At 34.7% G+C, this 20,175-nt stretch overlaps 1 protein-coding gene and 1 non-coding gene across 2 annotated transcripts; both read left to right on the forward strand.

The window, feature by feature from the left end:
- Positions 1 to 32: 32 nt before the first annotated feature.
- On the forward strand, positions 33 to 18,743 carry LOC110378716 (NADPH oxidase 4). The gene is given in 13 exon segments (XM_021338092.3): positions 33 to 378; positions 8,017 to 8,112; positions 8,312 to 8,510; positions 9,521 to 9,618; positions 10,994 to 11,172; positions 11,917 to 12,010; positions 14,994 to 15,021; positions 15,024 to 15,088; positions 16,192 to 16,329; positions 17,334 to 17,440; positions 17,543 to 17,665; positions 17,771 to 18,208; positions 18,570 to 18,743. Coding segments are annotated over 13 exon segments (1,749 nt in total). The 5' UTR covers positions 33 to 318; the 3' UTR covers positions 18,694 to 18,743.
- A 376-nt stretch (positions 18,744 to 19,119) lies between these two features.
- LOC110378713 (uncharacterized) lies at positions 19,120 to 20,010 on the forward strand. Its single transcript, XR_010276831.1, has 2 exons — positions 19,120 to 19,318; positions 19,595 to 20,010. It is a non-coding gene; the product is annotated as an uncharacterized LOC110378713 (transcript).
- Positions 20,011 to 20,175: the final 165 nt, after the last annotated feature.

The raw sequence follows: 20,175 nt of genomic DNA on the forward strand, positions 1-20,175 counted from the left end.
GCGTTTACGAGGATTAAAATGCGTTGACCTATGAAATCTCAGCGCGGGTTTTGGCGACACGTTCCCGCGTCGGCCGGCCGGTTCGCCGCACGTATTACATCGCGGCAGTCACATGCTGCACGTTTTAGCCATAACATCGCGATCACTGGCATCATGGAATTGCTTGTTAAAGCCAAACTTACAGTGAATTAAAAAAAAAACGAAGAAGAGCGCGAAAATGTTTCTTCTATTTGTCACGAAATCGAATTTCGAAAATTCTAAAATAAAAATAAAATTGTGCATTTTTAAAGTTTCTTATAAGCATTTAATTAATTTAAAATGAAGTTAACATCACTTATTAGCGACAGTTTTGAATGTGTGAAGAGGCGTATTTATTTGGTAAGTTTAATATAAAAAAAAAAACTTTTTTCCCATTCATGAAAACTTAATTTCTATGTTCGTCCTTATTTTTTCGTTTGCGCCGTATGTTGAGAAAGCAATAGTTACGTGAGGTTTATTTCTCAGAATTATGATGATCTCAACTTCACGGTCACTATTCAATAGTTATTTATATAAACTAAACATAACTTCGTTTGTTTGTCCTCTCATAAGTCGTCCTCGTCCAAAGAACGCATTGAAAAGGGTGCAATTTTGAAGTCCCGAATTTATTGCTTGCCACTTAATTTATAATGCCAGATGCCGGTTGAAGGTTGAATCTTTTGAGATTTGACACTTGATAAGAAGTCTTTAACAGGAATAAGTACTCATTATTGTTGCTTACCTAGTTACTCATTTAGAAACACAAAAATTATATTTAAAAAGGTTTACTAAATAAAAAACTGTCCTTGCACCGGTTCTTTCCTTTCAGCCATACCAGTTATGCTATATGTAGGTACCAACCTATGTAGGTATGTATAACAAGAATACGCAACAAAAGCATGCAGGACAAATAAAAGTATTTGGGTCAGGCGGTAAAGTACAAACTCTTGCAGTTTGTTAGCCCCGCGTGGCTGTAAACTTACTACAGTAAAGAACAAAACTAAAATTCACGGGTGAAAATGCTCATCTTCTTCAAAATGTTCTAAGTATATAAACATAATTTGTAAATTTATAACATAGGCACATTATATAACTATATGTAGGTACCTAATTTCTGCTGAGGCGAATTTACGACCAAAAGAAAAAAGACTAGCTCTGACTAACTCAGAAAATTGACTATCTATCTAACATTGAAAGAAAACTAAATAAAAACTAAAAAATCGGCAGTAGCTCCTGAAATAATCGTCTTCATTCAAAAATTTCTTTAAGCAATTACTTCTGCCTATTCATTGTAATCGGTATTCCAAACGACCTGAAACCTGCTTGTCTTGTAGTTGACAAGACGAAAGTCATCTACAGAGAGCTTTCTAAGCCTCGCCCTTAAGCACGTAGTGTAATTTATGAACTTTACTTTTATAATAAAACTAGCCGTTTCCCACGACTCGAGGGGATCAACTTCTGCCCGTACCCGGATACCCTTCCCAACAGTGAAAGAATTCATGAAATCGGTCAAGTGATATTGCTCTCACATAGTTACCGACTTATACGGTTTTCATCATCATCAGCCTTTTTATCATCCCACTGTTGGGCACAGGCCGCCTCTAACGGTTTTATCTGGGTCAAAATAGATCCATGGGTGGGCAATAATGGTAGAAGCAAATAAACTCAAGCTATAAACCTGCAGTTTACAGTTCGTTCAATAAATTATACTTAACATCAATTAAGATGCGCGTGAGTGTAAATCGTTTATCGCTGTGCGCACGCGTTGACAGTTAACTCGATTACAGTGGTCACACTAGATGACTCAACTGAAAAGGATAGTTCCAAGTGTGATTGTCACACTTCGAAATAGTAATTTTAGTTTATTTTTTCTTCGGTAAACTATTTACGTAAAATCTTCAAGATCCGTCGCACTGAAACGCGGAGGAAGGAAGTTCTCCATGTACCAAAATCCACTGCAAGCTGTTACTGAACTGTAAAACTTTTCCGTAGACCAAATCCGTGTTCCAGTTTTCCTTACGTTTTTCAGGTAAAAATGAGAAATAAGTAGGTACAATACAAACTGCTATTTTTAATAATCAAATGACAGTGCAGAATTCGATTATCCCTCACAAATATGAAACCATTTCAGTTAATTATTTAATTTAAGCTCAAACAAAGCGCGTTACGTTACGAGAGCCATAAAGCGCTAGTGTTAATCCAATAAAAATGATTTATTCGCTCCAGTTATCAGCTGTAACCACTGGTGTACAATCAATCATGCAGTTATGATCATTGCATGATTTGCGTTTGTGTAGCCGAGTGTTAACATTAAATCTGATTTCAATTTACAACGCCCTGTGAACTGTATGAACTAACTGTAGCTGTTTATCTGACTCGACCTGTAATTTAATTAATTTTCATTTACTCTTATGATCCAATTAATATAATCTGATGGGTATTATGTAGATATATTAAGGTCATTACTTTTTTTTTGTCAATTTTCATGACAATAGAGCCATTTCGTTTCGTAGTGGGGCCATTAGCTATCAATATTTTATGGATTTGACGACTTTGCCAACAGCTCAGTTAACACTTACTACTGCTAATAAAAATCGTGCATAAAAATAAAAGGAGGCCTAATGTAATATGATAGACATGAAGTGCGTAACGTATCTACTAAAAATAACGTTGCATTGACCTTTTGCTAAAATAAGGCAACGCTTATTAAAACAACAAACACCTGGGTCTAAGCGCTCTGTCATGTTGTTGGCAGAATTGCTAATATTAACCTAGTTCAGCAAATAATTTCAATTCATGGAGTCTATGACGTAAGTAGAATCCGTGTTTTTTACGGATACATAGGATTAAAAAAAATGTAAATGGAATACTTAGCTGGATTTCCGTCTTATCATGGGGTTCTAGCATTTTAGCTAGTAAAGGGCCAAATATTTGATGTAGCGACAATATTCGATGTAATAAAAAGCTATACCGAATTCAAAGATTACTTTTAATAAATATAGTGGTATGACTATTCCAATCTTTATAATTTTCTTCTTAGGATATGAAATATGAACAGCAAAACTATTCTCAAAGAAGGCGGATACATTAGTCGGTGTGCAACGCTAAGGAAACGCAAAGTCAATTCGATTGAGAACACGATTCCCATTTCCCTTAGCGTACCCTTTCACTGCTCCAAACCCTTCACTCGTCAGAGGAAGCAGTCACCATGCAATTAGAAAGGAATAATATTGTAGAATATAGGTACTTAAGTAACGTCTTCAAGACTTCTTAAAGTCTTAGAAGTCTATTCAGTCTGATGTTTACTTTTTGATCGCGTCTCACATTTTCTCCTATGCCATACAGCAAGGATATGTCACAAAATATTTAAATGATTTTGCATCCCTAGGAATGTCGCCGTTTTAGGAATTACCGTACCTAGCTAATTAGCTTTCACAGACAATCGTTCTATAATACTTTTAATACTTTTGATACGACAATAAGGAAACACGCATATCATTTCCTAGTAACTGATTAGACCAGTGTCTGTATAATTATCTTCTATAATCTTTATGAAGAAGTATCAATATCATGGTTGTCTTATAGCCATTGTTTCAGCCCGACCTAGACCTTGATTCTTGGCACAATATGATTGATGATGGACGACCTAAACCGTTTGTTTATCATGCCTATAATTATAACTCCAAGTAGGAGGTTAACATTTTTAATTTTCGCGTTTTGAGGTGGCCATGATTCATCAAAACGCGAATTCCGAGATGTGAGTACCTACCTAAAGAAAATACTGTAAATAACTTTTAATATGAAGTCACTCAGTTGGTATGGTTTATTGAAATGTAGCTATCTGCCCAGGTTCGTGCGGGAGAGTTAGTTTATAGGCCCCAAATTCCGGAATGCTAGATACATTTCATTCAAACAAGAGGATTAGATTTCAATATTGTTACAATCCAGTTTCTAATTCTTTACGCATGTTCTATGTTTATGCTAGGTCTGAGAAATGACAGACTGTTTACGCTATGAATTCAGGTTTACTACCCAACAAACAAGCTACTCTTATAAAATTTTACGTTTAAGGTCGAATTTCTTATAGTTGCTTTAAAATCGCTTTCATTATGTCAATGTTCCTTATTATGGCACAATATAAGAAGATTTGGCTAATATTACCTTTACTCTTATAATTTGGTTGGGTTAACCACAACAAGTCCAAATTACATGATTATAATAAGGATTGAAAATGTGTTATTCTCATAAGCGCATTTACAATGCTTTTAAGCCTTATAATATTCAAAACCTTATAAAAGCTTTTCATTTGGCTAACTGTTCTTATAACGGTAATGCATAAGCTAACTATGATACTTTTAAACTCATAGGAGCATTTCATAAGATGTCTACCCAACAAACAATATTCTGCATTTTATATGGTCTTTACAAGAATGAACGCAATCCATAATCACTTACATAGTCATTAAAAAGGTCTTATTCTCTAGATGGTCATATTAAAGTATTCTTATACCACTTCTACTGCTACGAGTATAATATTACAAAATGACAACCCGATACCAACAAATCACTTGAGGGTTCCGTCAATGATTTTATGGAAGATGACAATGAAGTAAAAAAGGAAATCAGTCAAGAAGAATATAACGTTAGTGGTAGTGAAGAAGACATAAATTTTCAACTAAATTTGAGTTGAATAAGATGGATATCTATGATATATTAAAAATATTACAGTATTAAATGGATGATCTATTAAAAATATTACAATCTATTTATTAATCTATATATTAAAATATCTATTTATTTACACTTACCTAGTAATAATTATTTTTCATTGCTAGGTATTGAATTTTTTGATTACTATTGAGAAATGTGTAATAAAATTATGGATTACAATATTCACATTCATCTTCAATAAAGATCATAAATCAAATACTCTTTACAATTTTGACAAAACAAGAAAGTGAATAGTAGCAAAACTTCTATTTTTTCCACCAATCACAAAGTGTGAAGGTATGTTTGACAAAGTCCGATATTTGCAATGAAAACCTTTTCTTCGTACGATAAAATGTGTCAAATTCTATGGCCATCTCTTGTTTTGGACAGTCAGATTTTCTCTTCTTTTTAAAAATTTGGCAACGTCCGTAAATACGACCATTGTAATATATCTAAAATGTAATATAGCTAATATTAATACAGCTACGGAATGATGAAAGGAACCCTAACGATAGATAAAATGGCGATAGCAGATGGAATAAATGTTGCCATTACAGAGCTTATAATCTTATAGATTTCTAATAGACGTTGTGAGAATGATATTACCCTTGTAAAAGCGTTATAAAAAACATGCCTTAATAATTATTCACATTTTTACGTCAAAACTACTCAAATTCAAGGGCGCGTTGATATAATTACACTTTTTGTACCACATTTTATCATACGTTTGAATTTCCACACAGTTTTCTCAATAAACAAGCACAATATACTCTCGAATTCAGGTACACAAAAAAAATGAAATTAATCATGGTTCTTGTTTTCTTTAAAATACTCGTTGACGCTACCAAACTGTGAAAAATCACTCAACAAAACACTTGTTGCAGAATCTCAAACACTGATTTTAAGGCGAATAGTTTTACTCCCTTGTTGCTCGCCATTATAAAACATGTATAAGGTTGGTTGGCTTTTTAAGAGCAAATCCTTTTGCTTTTATTAGTTTGACTCCCTTATCGCTTGCTATAATAAAGTACATATAAGAAAAAGAAGCTGACAATAAAGCAAATATAAGGGGGGTTTGAGGTTATTGTTCTTGTAATTTGTGCCCAAACGCACACTTACGGCTCTTATAAGAAATTTATTTTTGGCATTTTTAGCCACTATGAGAGGATTTTTTGTTTGTTGGGATATGACTCATTAAATTGTAATTACTCATTTGCATTTCTGAAATATTACTGCAAATGTTTCTTGCCATTTGAAACATCATTTATTTGCAGATTGCAAGATAAATAAATAACAGATGAATTGGCCAGAGCGTCATTGGGATTATAATAGGAATTTAAGTCCACTCATAACGAAGATTTGTTTTCTATGCATAATAGAGATGTCTGTATTTCTGATTGCTCATTCTAAGAAATCCTATACCTTAGGTACTGTGTTGTAGTAGGTAGGTACTTAATATATGTACACTTGTGTTATGTATTTAAATAAAACCTTCTCAAGTATTTTTAAGGGTCTGTTATTCCTCTTTAGTGCTATCCTAAATCATTTATTTTATTACAGAAAATTCTGTCTGTACCTAAATATAATTTTATTTCTAGTATAAATCAAAGCGATAATTTCTATCGTATGTTCTGGCACGAAATCCTCTTTTCGTAATCAATCTAAACATTCATTATTTCGACATTCCTTCAGGAATCATGTCACAAACATTAGTACCTAACCTATCTAATGTAAATCGATGAGATTAAACTTATCCTTATATTCAAATCCTTAAGGACAAGATGATTGATAGCCATCAATTCTCATCACCCATATCCCATGTAAGATGGATTAATGCACTCACGAGGAAAAACCCTTCATACGTGTAATACATCTATAGCCTATCCCCTATGTATTATGGGGATTTGTATGTATAGGAGCGAAGGTACGTTCAAAGGTGATGGGGAATCAGTCCCCATATTACCGCCTTGGCCACATCAATCAGATTTATCTTAATTAATTTAATCGATAACGCGGTTAAGCTATAATTGCATTATTTGGGGACTGCTATGAAAATTGATGTTGATGAAAGTGGCAGGCGTTGGAATTGATGTCTATCATTTATTTATAGTTACGTATTTGGATAAATGAGATGATGGAGCACTTCCAACTGACCGTGAAGAACAGATTCTGCTCAGTAGCGCAGATTAGCAATGGTTAATAACGTTAGTTTATTACTTCTAGTTCTGTCAAGTTCAAACGTCAATACATTTATTAGTTTATTTTAGTACAATGTGTAACGTTGTTTCTATGTTTATTTGTTATCTTCAAACGGAATAGCGATGTAAACCGAACGCTCTGAAGTAATCGATGATGGTCCGATCTACTATCAAAATACAATGTAGTATTTTACTCCATGGTTTACGGATTTTTATTACAAGCGCAAAATTTAGTTATATTTAAGTGTTGTTTTAAAAAAATACGTTTAATAATAACACCCGAAGTCCGGTTGGATTTCTATAAGCTTGTTGTTATAGTCATCATAAAACGTTCCGCCATAAAATTCTAAAATCGCTGATCTAGGAACCTACTATAACGAAAGGCCGTTGTCCTATGTCCATAGCACCATTTTATACATCATTTATCTTAAGTTCCAAGCATTGCCCATAGGCACAAATCCTGTCACTTACCATAATATATGTAACATCTCTGCCATTCAGTTTGAACGTTCGACATCCGTTAATTAATGCAGGCCCACACTCTGCGCTTAACTGTCATCGGGTCCATTCACTTGTTCAATGGAGGTAGGCACAACACGGCTGTCAAAGGCTGTATAGAAAGCCGTGGCTACGCACAGGCGTTGAATAGAGTCTGAAGTGGCTAGCTATACGTTCGTTTACACTTCCGACGCACCGACCGCCGACGTAAACTGATGCAACGTACTTACATTTTATGCGCTTTTTACGTATGAAATGTGTCATTTCATTTGAAGTAATCGTCTGAAGGATATTATGGACAACGAAGAGCGAAATCATTTCTTTGATTACAAAACTAATTGTTCCTATATTTCTATTTCCTGGGAATGTGTAGTCGATTTTTATTTTTAATCTGAACGTGAATCAAAGAATCTAAAAATACCTGATTACCGTGGCACGTTTGTTTGGTGCCGCACTGTCTCATTCTTGACTCATAAATCACTGTAAATTATCCAGTCCATTGCTTTGACGACAGTAATTTCTGCAGTAAGTAGGGAAATTACATTTCTTGTTTCAATGCAAATAGACTTCACAGTATTTTTCTTTGTTTCAGATATTATGGATCTCATTAGTTCTATATCTTTTTTACGACACATTTATTTATTACAATATTGGACTGCAGTTTTATTATTTAAGAAGGATTTTAGGGGTAAGTTTTATTTAAATTAGTAGGTACCTACTCCCAACATTTCGCTTTGAACTTCGTAAAAGAAAAATCCATGTGTTTTAAAACCTTGTTATTTCATAAAACGGTGTTTTTTCTCACCTGCCAGCATTCAACATACAGACTGCAAAAAGGTTGAATAAACCTCGTCGGCGATATTTTTTAATATTTTTTTCGTTTTCAGTTAGGACTATGCATCTCCCGTGGTACGGCGACTGTTATAAATTTATGTTGCGCCCTGGTGCTACTTCCTCTATGCAAGAAGTTAAATCAATTGCTGTATAGGGTCCTATCAAGATTATGGCCAGGCTTATTCTTTTTCTGGCTAGAAAAAGCGAAGAGCTTTCACATGACCGTTGCAATTACTCTACTAGTTTTTGCTGGTAAGAATTTTTTATTATTGGTATAGGATTCGTTGTGATTTTAATAAATTAAAATAAGTCAATTCTTCTCCAAGAAAGTAGACTCTTAACATAGGACTTTTTCCTCTTTAAATTGTGCGTGTTTACGTAACAAGGAATGTAATTAAAAGCAGCTTGCATTGCTGAGTTAAAGAGGAGTTTCATAAATATACAAAGTCTGAAAGTATTTTCAGTTAAAACTAGGCAAGAATCGTTAGAATTACATACTGTTATTATTACTAAGAAAACTTTTAAACGATTCCAGGCATCTGGCTGGGTTATTTAAAATTGAACGTAGGATCGATATAGAAACTTCAATGGAAGCAGTTTGTTTTTCTTTTTTATAATTTCGGGTCTTATTTAAGCCAGACCTGTCCAAGAACTAAAGAGGTTTCTCAATGGGTTCCATTTTTTAAATATTCACAAAGCGAATTGGAAATGGTGGAAGGCTCGTTAAAGCCCTACGCGTATGTAGAGCACCATTAAGTTGTTGAGACGAAGGCTAATGGCTGCCAACACCACTGTTAGGATTTCTAGCTTTTGTTCCTGAACTAGAACGTGAGCAGTACTTTGGTAAATTTTCAGTTTAGCTGCGCTTTAGATAGAAAATGATTTAAGATTCTCAAACAAGTGATCTGAGATTTTTACAAGACAGAAAAGGTCTTGCTGTACTCCATTTACATTTTATCGATCCTTCCTGGTATAAGAACAAACTGTTTTTGTTTTAAACTTGAAACTGCTTCCACGAAGTTTTCCTTGAATTTCTTTAAAAAATTACAGTAGTTCCAATGTAACAAAAGTTGCCTATACTTACTTGCTGAACCGAAACTTGAAGCTCAGATTTTTTCAGATATTAACTCCCTTGCCTTAATCGTAAACTCTGCCCATTATTTACTTGAAAGTTCCTCAACAATTTCCGTAGTAGGATTTATAACTGGCTTCCTAGCACCTGCGATACCGACAAACAGTGTAGCCATACATATTGTTTCCAGTTGTACATTCCATTTCCCATTTGGTGAACTTGTGGAATTTCTCCAGAGGGTTCGACGAACAACATGCTGAGATTAACTTCGCGAAGTACAGAAACGAGGTTAGTTTGACAGCTTTAGGCTATCCGCTTTGGACTTAGACTTATGTAATGACTGTTCAGGTGGTTTGTTACGATTGTTCTAGTATTCTAGATTGTAGTTGTAATTGGAACGATTTTGGCCTATTTAAGGACTTGCCCATTGTGTGGTGACAAAAGAGTTATTAGCGTTTCTTGTAGGGACATAATGTGCAGTAGTTACAGTTGCTTTACTGAACCACCATTTACCTAATATATGGGTTACACGACCAAGTTACGTCTTTGGTGTAATTGAGGTACACAGTCCTGGTACATTATGTAGACAGAAGGGAGTACCTCTGCACATCATTCTAGGTTAACGGAATGTAAAGCAAATGTAGTGGTATTTACATTTTCAATTAATGATTTAACTTGTTCGACCAATTAATGTACTCCAAATGAATCTATAATTCTAGATAGCATTCCAGATAAATTAGACTTCATAATGCAATTTAATTGAAATTCTGCACTCTATGGGCAATATCCGTTAGATTTGCGATGAATGGTACCCGACTAATAGCTGCCAGTTTACTAATTGGGCCTGTTGAATACAAGTGCAATTCTAAATTTAATAAGTAGTAGATAGATTTTTCCCTTTCCTTTGTTTCAGATCATCAAAATCCAAAAAGTTATTGTACTAGGTTTTGAAGATAAATATATCCTAAATTATACATGATACAATATTTTATTCATCTAACAGTCTCAGATTGCTATCATGTTCTCTCCCAGTCGTTATTACGTCATCTCCATCCTTTAGGTCATAATAATTATGACCCTAGAACGTCTCGTTGTTAGGAAGATGATTACGACTAATGATAAAAATGACTTGATGACCTTCTTTCCGCTTAGCTGCATATCGTATAATATTTGAAGATCTGATAATATAGCAGACCTCTATCACTATGTAAAACATCTGGCACAGACGGTGAATCAGTTAATGTAGCTTTGTTTGCTGTTTGTATCCTGAAAAATCTATAAATAATTGAAATCCAACTTGCTAGAGAGAACTGGAACATTTTAAATGAGTAACCACGTAATTACTTGTGATAGATACTATAGATAGAGATACCAGTGCAGGTCTTTTACATAGCTGCACAGTCTGCGCTGTTGGATAAAAAGATAGAAAGAAGTTGAATCATTGCAATAAGGTTACTGCACGCCTGACCCGACACGCATAGAACTTTTGCTTATCTTCTTATGAGGTCCCCTAACTGCGATTGATTACCAGTTTCTATCTTTTAGGACGTAGCCGAGTTTCTTATTTTGTAAATCATATTTTATTGTTCCAGTTTTAGCTAGACCTAAATATTTTGCAATCCAATCTATCAAGGCCTAGCGTTTATAATTTGTTTATTTTCAGAACCCTTTAAATCTACTATTGAGCACGGCGGGCTTGACAGGCGTTTCCATGCTTATCATTACATTATGCATGGGCTTGACGTCCATGAGAATCGTTCGTAGAAGGGTCTACAACGCTTTCTGGTATACACATCAATTATATGTGTTGTTCATCGTGCTACTTATTATACATCCGTTGAGGTAAGCCCTATTGATTTAGTCTTTAATAGTCATAAAGAAATAAATCAGTAGGTAGATTCGTTTAAAAAACTAGATCAAATATTTTTTAACATCAATACTTAATTATCTCTCTGCTTGAGATTTATAGGATACCTTAACGGTTCCCCTCCACGCATTTAAATATACATTTGAATTTTACAACGTAACGGTTGAGAATAAATAAAGCAATACAAAGAAGCCTTAGGAATCTTTTTATGACGATTGTAAAGAAATCTTGACAGCCGTAAATGTCTATCTCTAACGCTGTAAGCACAAATGCAACAAAGTTTCAGCTTCCATACATATGAGTAAGACAAGCGGCAAGTATATGCTTTCCTAAGATCTGAAATCAAGGTTACATAAAACCCAGACTTTTAAACCCTAAGGTCCAGACCATATCGAAAGGCTTTTTAATTTTAATGGTGGATGAAAATTTCACTATCCGTGAAGAGCATATGGGTTGCTTGACGGGGCGTAAGTCTGACTCAGTTAAAAATATGAATCATGCCCGACTGTATTTTGTGGTAGCTTTGACCATATTTAGTTGCGGTCCTGCAGTTTATTTATTGCAAAAACGTGTCAGGGATCAATAATATTGAAATTGGCAAAGTGTATTACTAACTGTGTATTTACGCAAACAGAGATTTATGTGCTTACCAGAGAACGGAAAAGTAGCTTTTTGACCTGCTTTTGATAAAACTGATTAATTTATTTTATTAATTTCAGCGGTGTCCTAAAACAAGAGGTCATTGAAAACGAAACTAGTCTAAACTTTAGTCAAAACGAGAATACTCCAAAATTCGTTGCCATCAAATCAAAGGTGAGTCCCAATTTAATTTTATATTATGGTTTCTTTTCAGCGAAATTGCGTGATCCATCCATACTTCATACATTGATGAACGATATGTTAATGTGTGCTATTATTAAAGTAAAAGTGATTTACACATTAGAAACCTATGCGGAAGATGGCAAGATTGATTTATACGTTACACCGTAAAAGCCTTTACCACCGAGTCTGTCTGAGGCAACCCTTTCACACAGCTCTCGTGGGAGGACACCCATTATAATGCACCTTAAGTAAACTCCTATTCAGACGAGAACTGAGGGCGTCTGTGAGGGCAATAAGTACATATATTAATGTCTTTATACTCCCTAATTGATGGTCCCGCACTTTCAGCTAATGTAGGTAACTTCAGAATAGTGATGCGAGTGCCAATTTGAATGAAAGTCTAGTCGTCACGAAGTGAGTGAATCTTCCTTGGAATGTAAACATTTGACATGAATCAGACTGCGTGGCATTAGGCGTTTTATTTTAGGAATGTTACACGACACGTTTTCTTTATTTTTTGATGATTTCAATCGTTTGTACAGATTCTTTGAACATCTCATGTTCTAAATATATCACTTCGTATAGTGTAACCAGCGTCACTGCTAGCAATGTTAGGTGTGACCTGACGCATGTATTCCAATCCATTGATTTGATTAATTCTCTCTGAATTAGCATTGCAACCAGCAGACAGGAGTTGCATTCCCTAAATGGTCAGCCAATGATTCATTGATTCTGTAACGTTGTTCACATTCGCAGATCTTAATCACTTGGTATAATAGTTTATCAGTGAACATCCAACAAAACGGTATTTCGAAAGATAAATATGATATTTTGAAATCTTACGTTAACTTATACAAAGTGTTGATATATCCAAGGCTCCACAAGCTTCGCCTGAATTTCCAATACACATTAGTTCATGTTACTTAGTAACAACCAGAAGTATTTAGTTCGATAAACCCAAACCTAGCAACTGGAATAGTTTATACTAATGTGAAGCATAAGGGTTTGTTAAATGGTCTTTTTTTAGATTCATATTTTAACATATCCTGATATCTGTTATAACATGTTAGACTAGATCTATTATACATTTATCACTCCTTTAAACATTATCAATTTCAGTTTTAAAATCTTTCGAGTCTTTGATGCCTTCTCCTCCTACTTTTACCTTTGCAGACATTCAGAGAAGTTCACAAAAGGATTCAATATTAGTGTTATGAAATGTGTTCACCTACTTACTGGATTTAGCAACAAGCCGAAGCTCTATTTTGAGACTTAATGCCACACAATAGTTCCGAGTGCATAATGTTCATTGTAGGTACACAAATTGATATTGCAGAGGGCGAGGCTAATTTTCGTTGACCAGCTGGGACCAGTCAAATGCTCGGATTTATAATAGATTTACGATGTTAAACGTTTTGGTTATGGCTCATTAAACATGCTGTATTTAAGGTTATTTGTCCTTCTTCATTGTCAAGGGAATAAGCATGTGTTATGCAGCTATTTTGTACCTAATTCTGATTACTTTGTCAGGCTCATGAGCCATTAAATTCCGTTTTGTATAAGCATCTACATAATTAGAACTTGTAGTTGTAGCACTTCTTGTTAGTAGATTGTATCGATGCTTCAGAAACATGCGTATTGGATGGTTAATTCAAGTATTCTATTATTTTCTGAAGTCTAGTAAAGTCTTTAGTAGTGATGATGCTATTCGTAATACAATCTTGAAAATCGGGTCTTGCTTTTGTCTCCACTGAACACTTTAGTTTTAACTTTAACATTTTAAACTTTCTTGGAACGCCGCGAATTCTCAGAGACTACAAATAAATCACTATAAACTGTAAAACAATTTAAAATGATCTAGTTTTGCACGGCCATTGAACTACTATCCATCATCATTACATTATGTGGTGGATCATAAATATTTACGTCAAGTTTCTGAGGAATCTTGTTGTAAAAATTGAAAAATTGACTCATGTGACCCAATATCGTACCCAATGACGTCATGAAACGATGACAAACCGCTGACTTGGTTTAAGGATAAACATTTCTTCTTACTATATACCACAATTTGTTCTAAATAAATGTGACTTATCTATACATATAATAAAATGAATACTTGGGGGGTGATCCATGATCGATTCTGAACCCAAATATGTAGTTTTTAGAATTTTTGTCTGTATGTCTGTTTATCTGTTTGTCTGTATGTTTGTCCCGGATAATCTCAAAAAGTACTGCATGAATTTAAATCAAATTTTGCATGACTATTACCTGGAGGCCGGTTCAACACATAGGCTATATATTATCACGCTATCACCCACAGGGGTTGAGCAATGAACGATTAAATAAACGAAATTGGAAATTCTATATTGCCCACGCAGACGAAGTCGCGGGCAACAGCTAGTTTTGGATAAAATTAAAATGAGTTGAAGTGGGTATTGTTGTGTTTGGAGTTAATTTCCTTGATCCAGATTTAGCACTTATAATTTAATCTATACCACCTCATATTAAACGTAATCATTTGATAGATGTTCAAAATTAGGACAATAGACTCGTGATTTATCATATCTTATTTTTTGGTGTATGATAATTACGATGTATTATCTAATTGCAGTTTTTGACCTACATCTACATCCAAATCGCGAAAGACATTTGTGTTTCTGTTCATGCAATTTAAAAGCCTATTTCAAATAGGTATGAGTCGAACTCCAACAGCGGGTTATTTGGGAAAATACACTTCTAACATCGTTGTCTAATCTGTTGACTGTTATTGTGCAGCTTCGATTTTATTTTTATGAGTCTTAAAAGTCTGTCAAAAGTCTTTTGGGCTACATTAAATACCTATTTCTGGAAGACCATTCTTCTCTACAAGATTGAGACTTAAATCTTCGTCATTAAAACTGTCAAGTTGTCCGTCTATTCTTTTTTTCGGAAAACGACCAATTTTGAAGGTTCATTTTTTGTTGTATTTTTTCAGACTTGGCTGTGGATGTCGGTGCCATTAACTTTTATGTCTTGGATCTTTTGTGGCGGATCTGTACTAGGAATCGAGCGAGAGTGAATATTCTGGAGGTAAGTTAATCTGTTGTTTTATTGAAATAACTAAATGCGTCTAAAACTTGCTTATTATTTATGTTGTTTTTCAAGGCTTCAAGTTATTTAGCAGGTTATCAGATTAGGTAATAAACAATGACTTTTACAGTAGTTTCAAAGCCTACTTACATGTAATTTATTACCGTTTGTTCCACAACGATAATTAACCATGCTCTATAAACAATGCTAGTAGATAAACCTCCAACAAATAGGCTGATACGGCATTATGTTCACATTTAGTCAAAGATTTTCGCCCAAATACCTGCGTGGTCAGTTTTAATCCAATAACCGATCAAGCTTTGCATAATCCTCTTATTGGTTTACGGGTTATTGGATTCGATAGAATTCATTGCATAATTCAGATTTGTATCGTATGTTTCAATTACATTAACTACTTCTTTTATTATGCTTGCATTGGCTATTTCCACTTTATAATCGTTTGGTTATCTATGATCTTTAATTAAATTTTCTTCTTCGTTATTATCAATTTTGCTTGCTTTAGTACTGTGTGTTTACAGTTTTTTTGTTTAGTCTCATGCCCTAGATCGAATGTGTCCAACCCCATTATTTCTTGTTCAACAGCCTGCTAACAGGTTATGGTCCCATGGGTAATTCCGCATTGATGGGATTAGCGGTTTGGGATGAATGAGTTAACCAGAGTCCCTTAGCTGTTTTAATTTTCGATGTGATACTGTAATATCTATGAGATGGTAATCTCGGATTAATTTCAAATTAATAAACATCACTGAGACTTGATGGTGAAAGATTAATGATCTAACCTTTGTGCGAAAATGTAGAATATATCTTAGAGATTCCTGTTTCAATGGCCGTAGTCAACCCATATATTGCAGTTCAATAATTTTTGAGGACCTTATTTTTTTCATATATTTTAAAATTATGGTACGTTTCCAGCTACCATTTTACACAGCTTATCTTATATTTTTGCCATCCATCCACAGTCAGGACCTTTGCTTGTCACATGCTCTCCACTCACACGACAATGACAATGATAAACACTATAGTACCTTGGTAAACCATTACTCCATTAGATTTATCCATTATTAAACCCTTCAACATTATAGGTACACCACATGGCAGGGCGCACCATAAGCTTGACAGTGAGCTGTCCTCCTGACCTGCACTGTCGCATGGGGCAGTATGTGTTACTGCAGTGTTTAGACGTCTCGCTCATGGAGTGGCATCCCTTCACTGTTGTTAAGGTAACTATACATTGAATGTTACTTTAGGAAAGTGAGTAGGGAAGGAACAAAGTCTCGGTGATTCCTCAGTGGATCATTTGCCCATGTTACGTTTGTAACCTCTGCAGCCAAAAAGTGGTCCTGTTTCTTACCTTGATGTGGATTTAAATAATAAAATAACAAACTTATATTGTCTATGCTTGTATTGTCTGGTTGGAAAATATGATTACTACTGACATGTGTCGATTAATAGTGTCTAGAGAGTCTATATAATAGACGCTTGCGATAGGTCCATACGTCTAACTTCTCGTTATGCTTTCTTCTTATTTGATGTAAAGTTACGACTATTGAAGAATATGGAATTTATTGAAGAAATTAAATAATATTTCCTCGTATTGTTAAAATGAAAATGATAGATGTTTGTTTTGTCCGCAACAAAAAATAACAAAAGCCTGTCATGTCGCGTAAAACATGTTACATAATTTATCTTAGACAATGGAGGTACTGAGAATTACTTATTTCCAAATATACGATGGTCTTAAAGGCGAATATAGAAATACTGTCGTATATTATTTATACTCTTACTAGAAAGACAATACTTACAGTCAAAATAATAATGATGTACCATGTTTAAGAGCCACAACCTCGTGGGTGGTTGAGGCGACTATATAAGGTACTTGACCCATTAGCAATCATACTAAGCGTATTTGCGTTTGACAATGGGCTTTGGGTCATCTCGAAATGGTCAGAGTTTATTATCTAACGTTACATTAGATGGCTTTACCTATATAACTGTTTATGGAGGACAATATCTTGCATCAACTATTATTTGATTAGATGCATAGAGCCTTTCTTGTCTATAAGATAATTATTGAACCTTCTTATGACCGGTTTAATAGCGTTTGGTCTTCATCACTCCGTTAATTGTAGCTATTATTATCTTTGTTACCTTTATTATCTACCTTTTATAACCTACCAACTCATCATTAGTTTTATACTGCTATATATTTCTCACCATGTTTCAGATTCCTACATCATACCAAAGAACCTTCGTAGTATGGATAAGAGTAAAGGGAGATTGGACTGAATCATTAGAGAAATTGTTGTTGGAAAGAAGGCTGAGTGAATTGAGGTAAGATTCCTAAGGACACACCAGAACTATAATCAATCAGTACACTTTGATCTTCCCTTGGATAGGTCTCTCCTATAATTGAATTGCTTCCTTATGTTTTAGTGTGCTAGTGGATGGACCATTCTCAAGTCCAATGGAGAGCGTGTGTCGGAGTGATGTTGCGATTTGTGTAGCTGCAGGAGTTGGGATTACGCCGTTTGTAGCTGTTCTTCATGATATGTTGCTGTAAGATCATATTATATGTCATTATTAAAATCGATTACTGTCTTGTTTTAAGAACCTGCGTTAAATTTTGCATTTCAATGATCTGGGTTATTCATATTATTTCAGGAACCCACGCAACCGATACCCCGGCAGAATCCATCTACTCTGGATAGTGAGACACGAACGAGAACTAACATGGCTCGCAGACCTAGTGAACAAAACAATACTACAATTACGAAACGCAAACCGCCCAGATAGACTGCACATAGAATTTTACGTAACAAACACACAAAATGAACAAACTAATAAAGAACTTAATCCCGTAGCACATATGGTTGTGATTAACGAGAAAGGTCTCACTCACGTTTTAAGTAGAGATAGAGATGACGAGAGAGTTACTTTACTGACTCCGAAGATTAACAGACATGTCAGTAACGGGAAGTCAGGAGATGAAGACAATAATTATAATATAGCGAAGCAGTATCCTCTGGTTGGGTGTCGAGTTAGGCGTGGAAGACCACACTGGGATAGAGTGTTTGGGTACTGGGTGCACTTATATCCAGAGTAAGTATGCTGAATATCGCAATACCTATCTTGTTTTAAGTTTTTTGGACTCTAGCAAAGCCTTTGAATGTTTTCATCACCCATGCATTTGCTGTAAAAGCGACCTGCGGCTATCGCAATTCAACACTCAATAATGACAATGTTGATCTTCTAAAGCGTCAGCTAGAAGATAGTATAAACAGTAAAAAATATGTATAGTTTGTACCTACAAACGTTTAACAAAGTAGGTGTCCCTCAAGGTGAAATATTAGGTCCTTTGCTTTTTAGTTTCCCTCAAAAATAACATGTTCCACACTTAAATAGGCGTATTACGATTGCACTCTTTTAAAATATCATTCAGTTGTATTTTTTTTTGTTTCAGGGACCACCTAAACTTATATTGCTGTGGACCAAAGAATTTAGTGAAATTATTACGAAGCAATTGTAAAAATGCTTCTAAGACTAGTAAAACTAAGTTTACATTTGTACACGAGGGTTTCTCTTAAACAGTGATATTGTAACTACTCATTAAAATACAATGCATTTACTAAGAGGATATCGTAGTTTGTTTTTGACCTTTTTTACTATTCGAATTCTGCTGAAAATCGTAATCTTCAAAATCTCTGATTATTTCAAATATACCCTTGTATTTTAAGGTCTTCTATTTAGTAAAGTGGGGAAAAGTATTATACCATTTGGATACCTAACGACTATTCGCGGATAGGGTAAAAATAAGGGTTTAAGGAATTTGGTGGTGCCTTGAAAAGAAGGAAGCATCGTTCTCACGATCTCCAGGTTTCAATTACATTTTTAGGCTATCTATAACCGTTTAAATAATCTATTAGATGCAGTGCCTAATATTTTATTACATGTAAGACCTTTCACATGACAAACTTATTGTTGAACAGGTATAGGAGAAATAGTTTTTTTTTTTATCACATTAGTGTCAGATGTTATGTCAAAATAATGTCTGACAAATCAAATTATTTGTAAAATGATTGTACAATATCGATGAAAATTTATCTTACCTATAAGGAAACAGAATTTCATTACACGGGAATGACGCCTGGAGTACCTGAACCAAAGGTGAAAATAGTAAAGGAGAAAAAGACTAAGAAACCAAAACCAAAAGTAAGATATTCTTTGATACTAACTGATCAATTGGCCCCATAGGACAGTGGACTGCTACCTCTTTACGGTATGACAGTAATATTGTAAAGGACAACGTTTTTGAGTGAGTAGCTACGTCTGAAACTTCTTCAGGCACTAACAGCTCAACGGATTTTGATAAAACTATTTTATGGGAACTAGTATCCTCAGGAAGCGGGTGAAGTTGCGGGTTTAATTACAAATAAAAAGTCAATGTAGTTAACTTTTTTATAAATATAGAGTTACTATTATTTACAGGCGAAGGCTAAACGTAAACAACTCCTGAGAATTCGATGTCCAATATGCTTTAATAACTTGGGCAAAGAATCAGTTGTTTCAACAAAGTGCGGCCACGTGTTTTGTAGAAATTGTCTGCAGAAGGCGTTGATACTAAAGCCAGTATGTCCTACATGTCGAAGAAAGTTGACAGGCTATCAAGGATATCATGCTTTATACTTGGACGACAATGTCTGTGATGAGCTTGTGGAAGAAATTACCATCAAACCATAGTGTCGATTCGAACAGCTTTTATTTGTGCGTGAATTAACAAATTAATATGCGAATCATTTTAGGTTTGTAATAATTTATGTGTCCTGTTCTGTTCTCGTTCAATTTATCAATGAAAGTCACTACAGTTTTCATTAATAAGAAATAAACCCAATTTATATAAAGTATTTTTTATTCCATTCTTCATTTTGGATATCAGTGATCCATTAGGCCCAGCGCACACCGTTGGTAGCACGGCGGGCGGAGCGCATTTGAAAACGACCGTTTAATATAACCCTTAACTATCTTGACGTACGGCTACAAAATAATAAATTCGCATGAGCCGCTTGGGC

The sequence above is a fragment of the Helicoverpa armigera genome, chromosome 9 (assembly GCF_030705265.1).
Source record: "Helicoverpa armigera isolate CAAS_96S chromosome 9, ASM3070526v1, whole genome shotgun sequence".
Lineage (NCBI taxonomy): Eukaryota > Metazoa > Arthropoda > Insecta > Lepidoptera > Noctuidae > Helicoverpa > Helicoverpa armigera.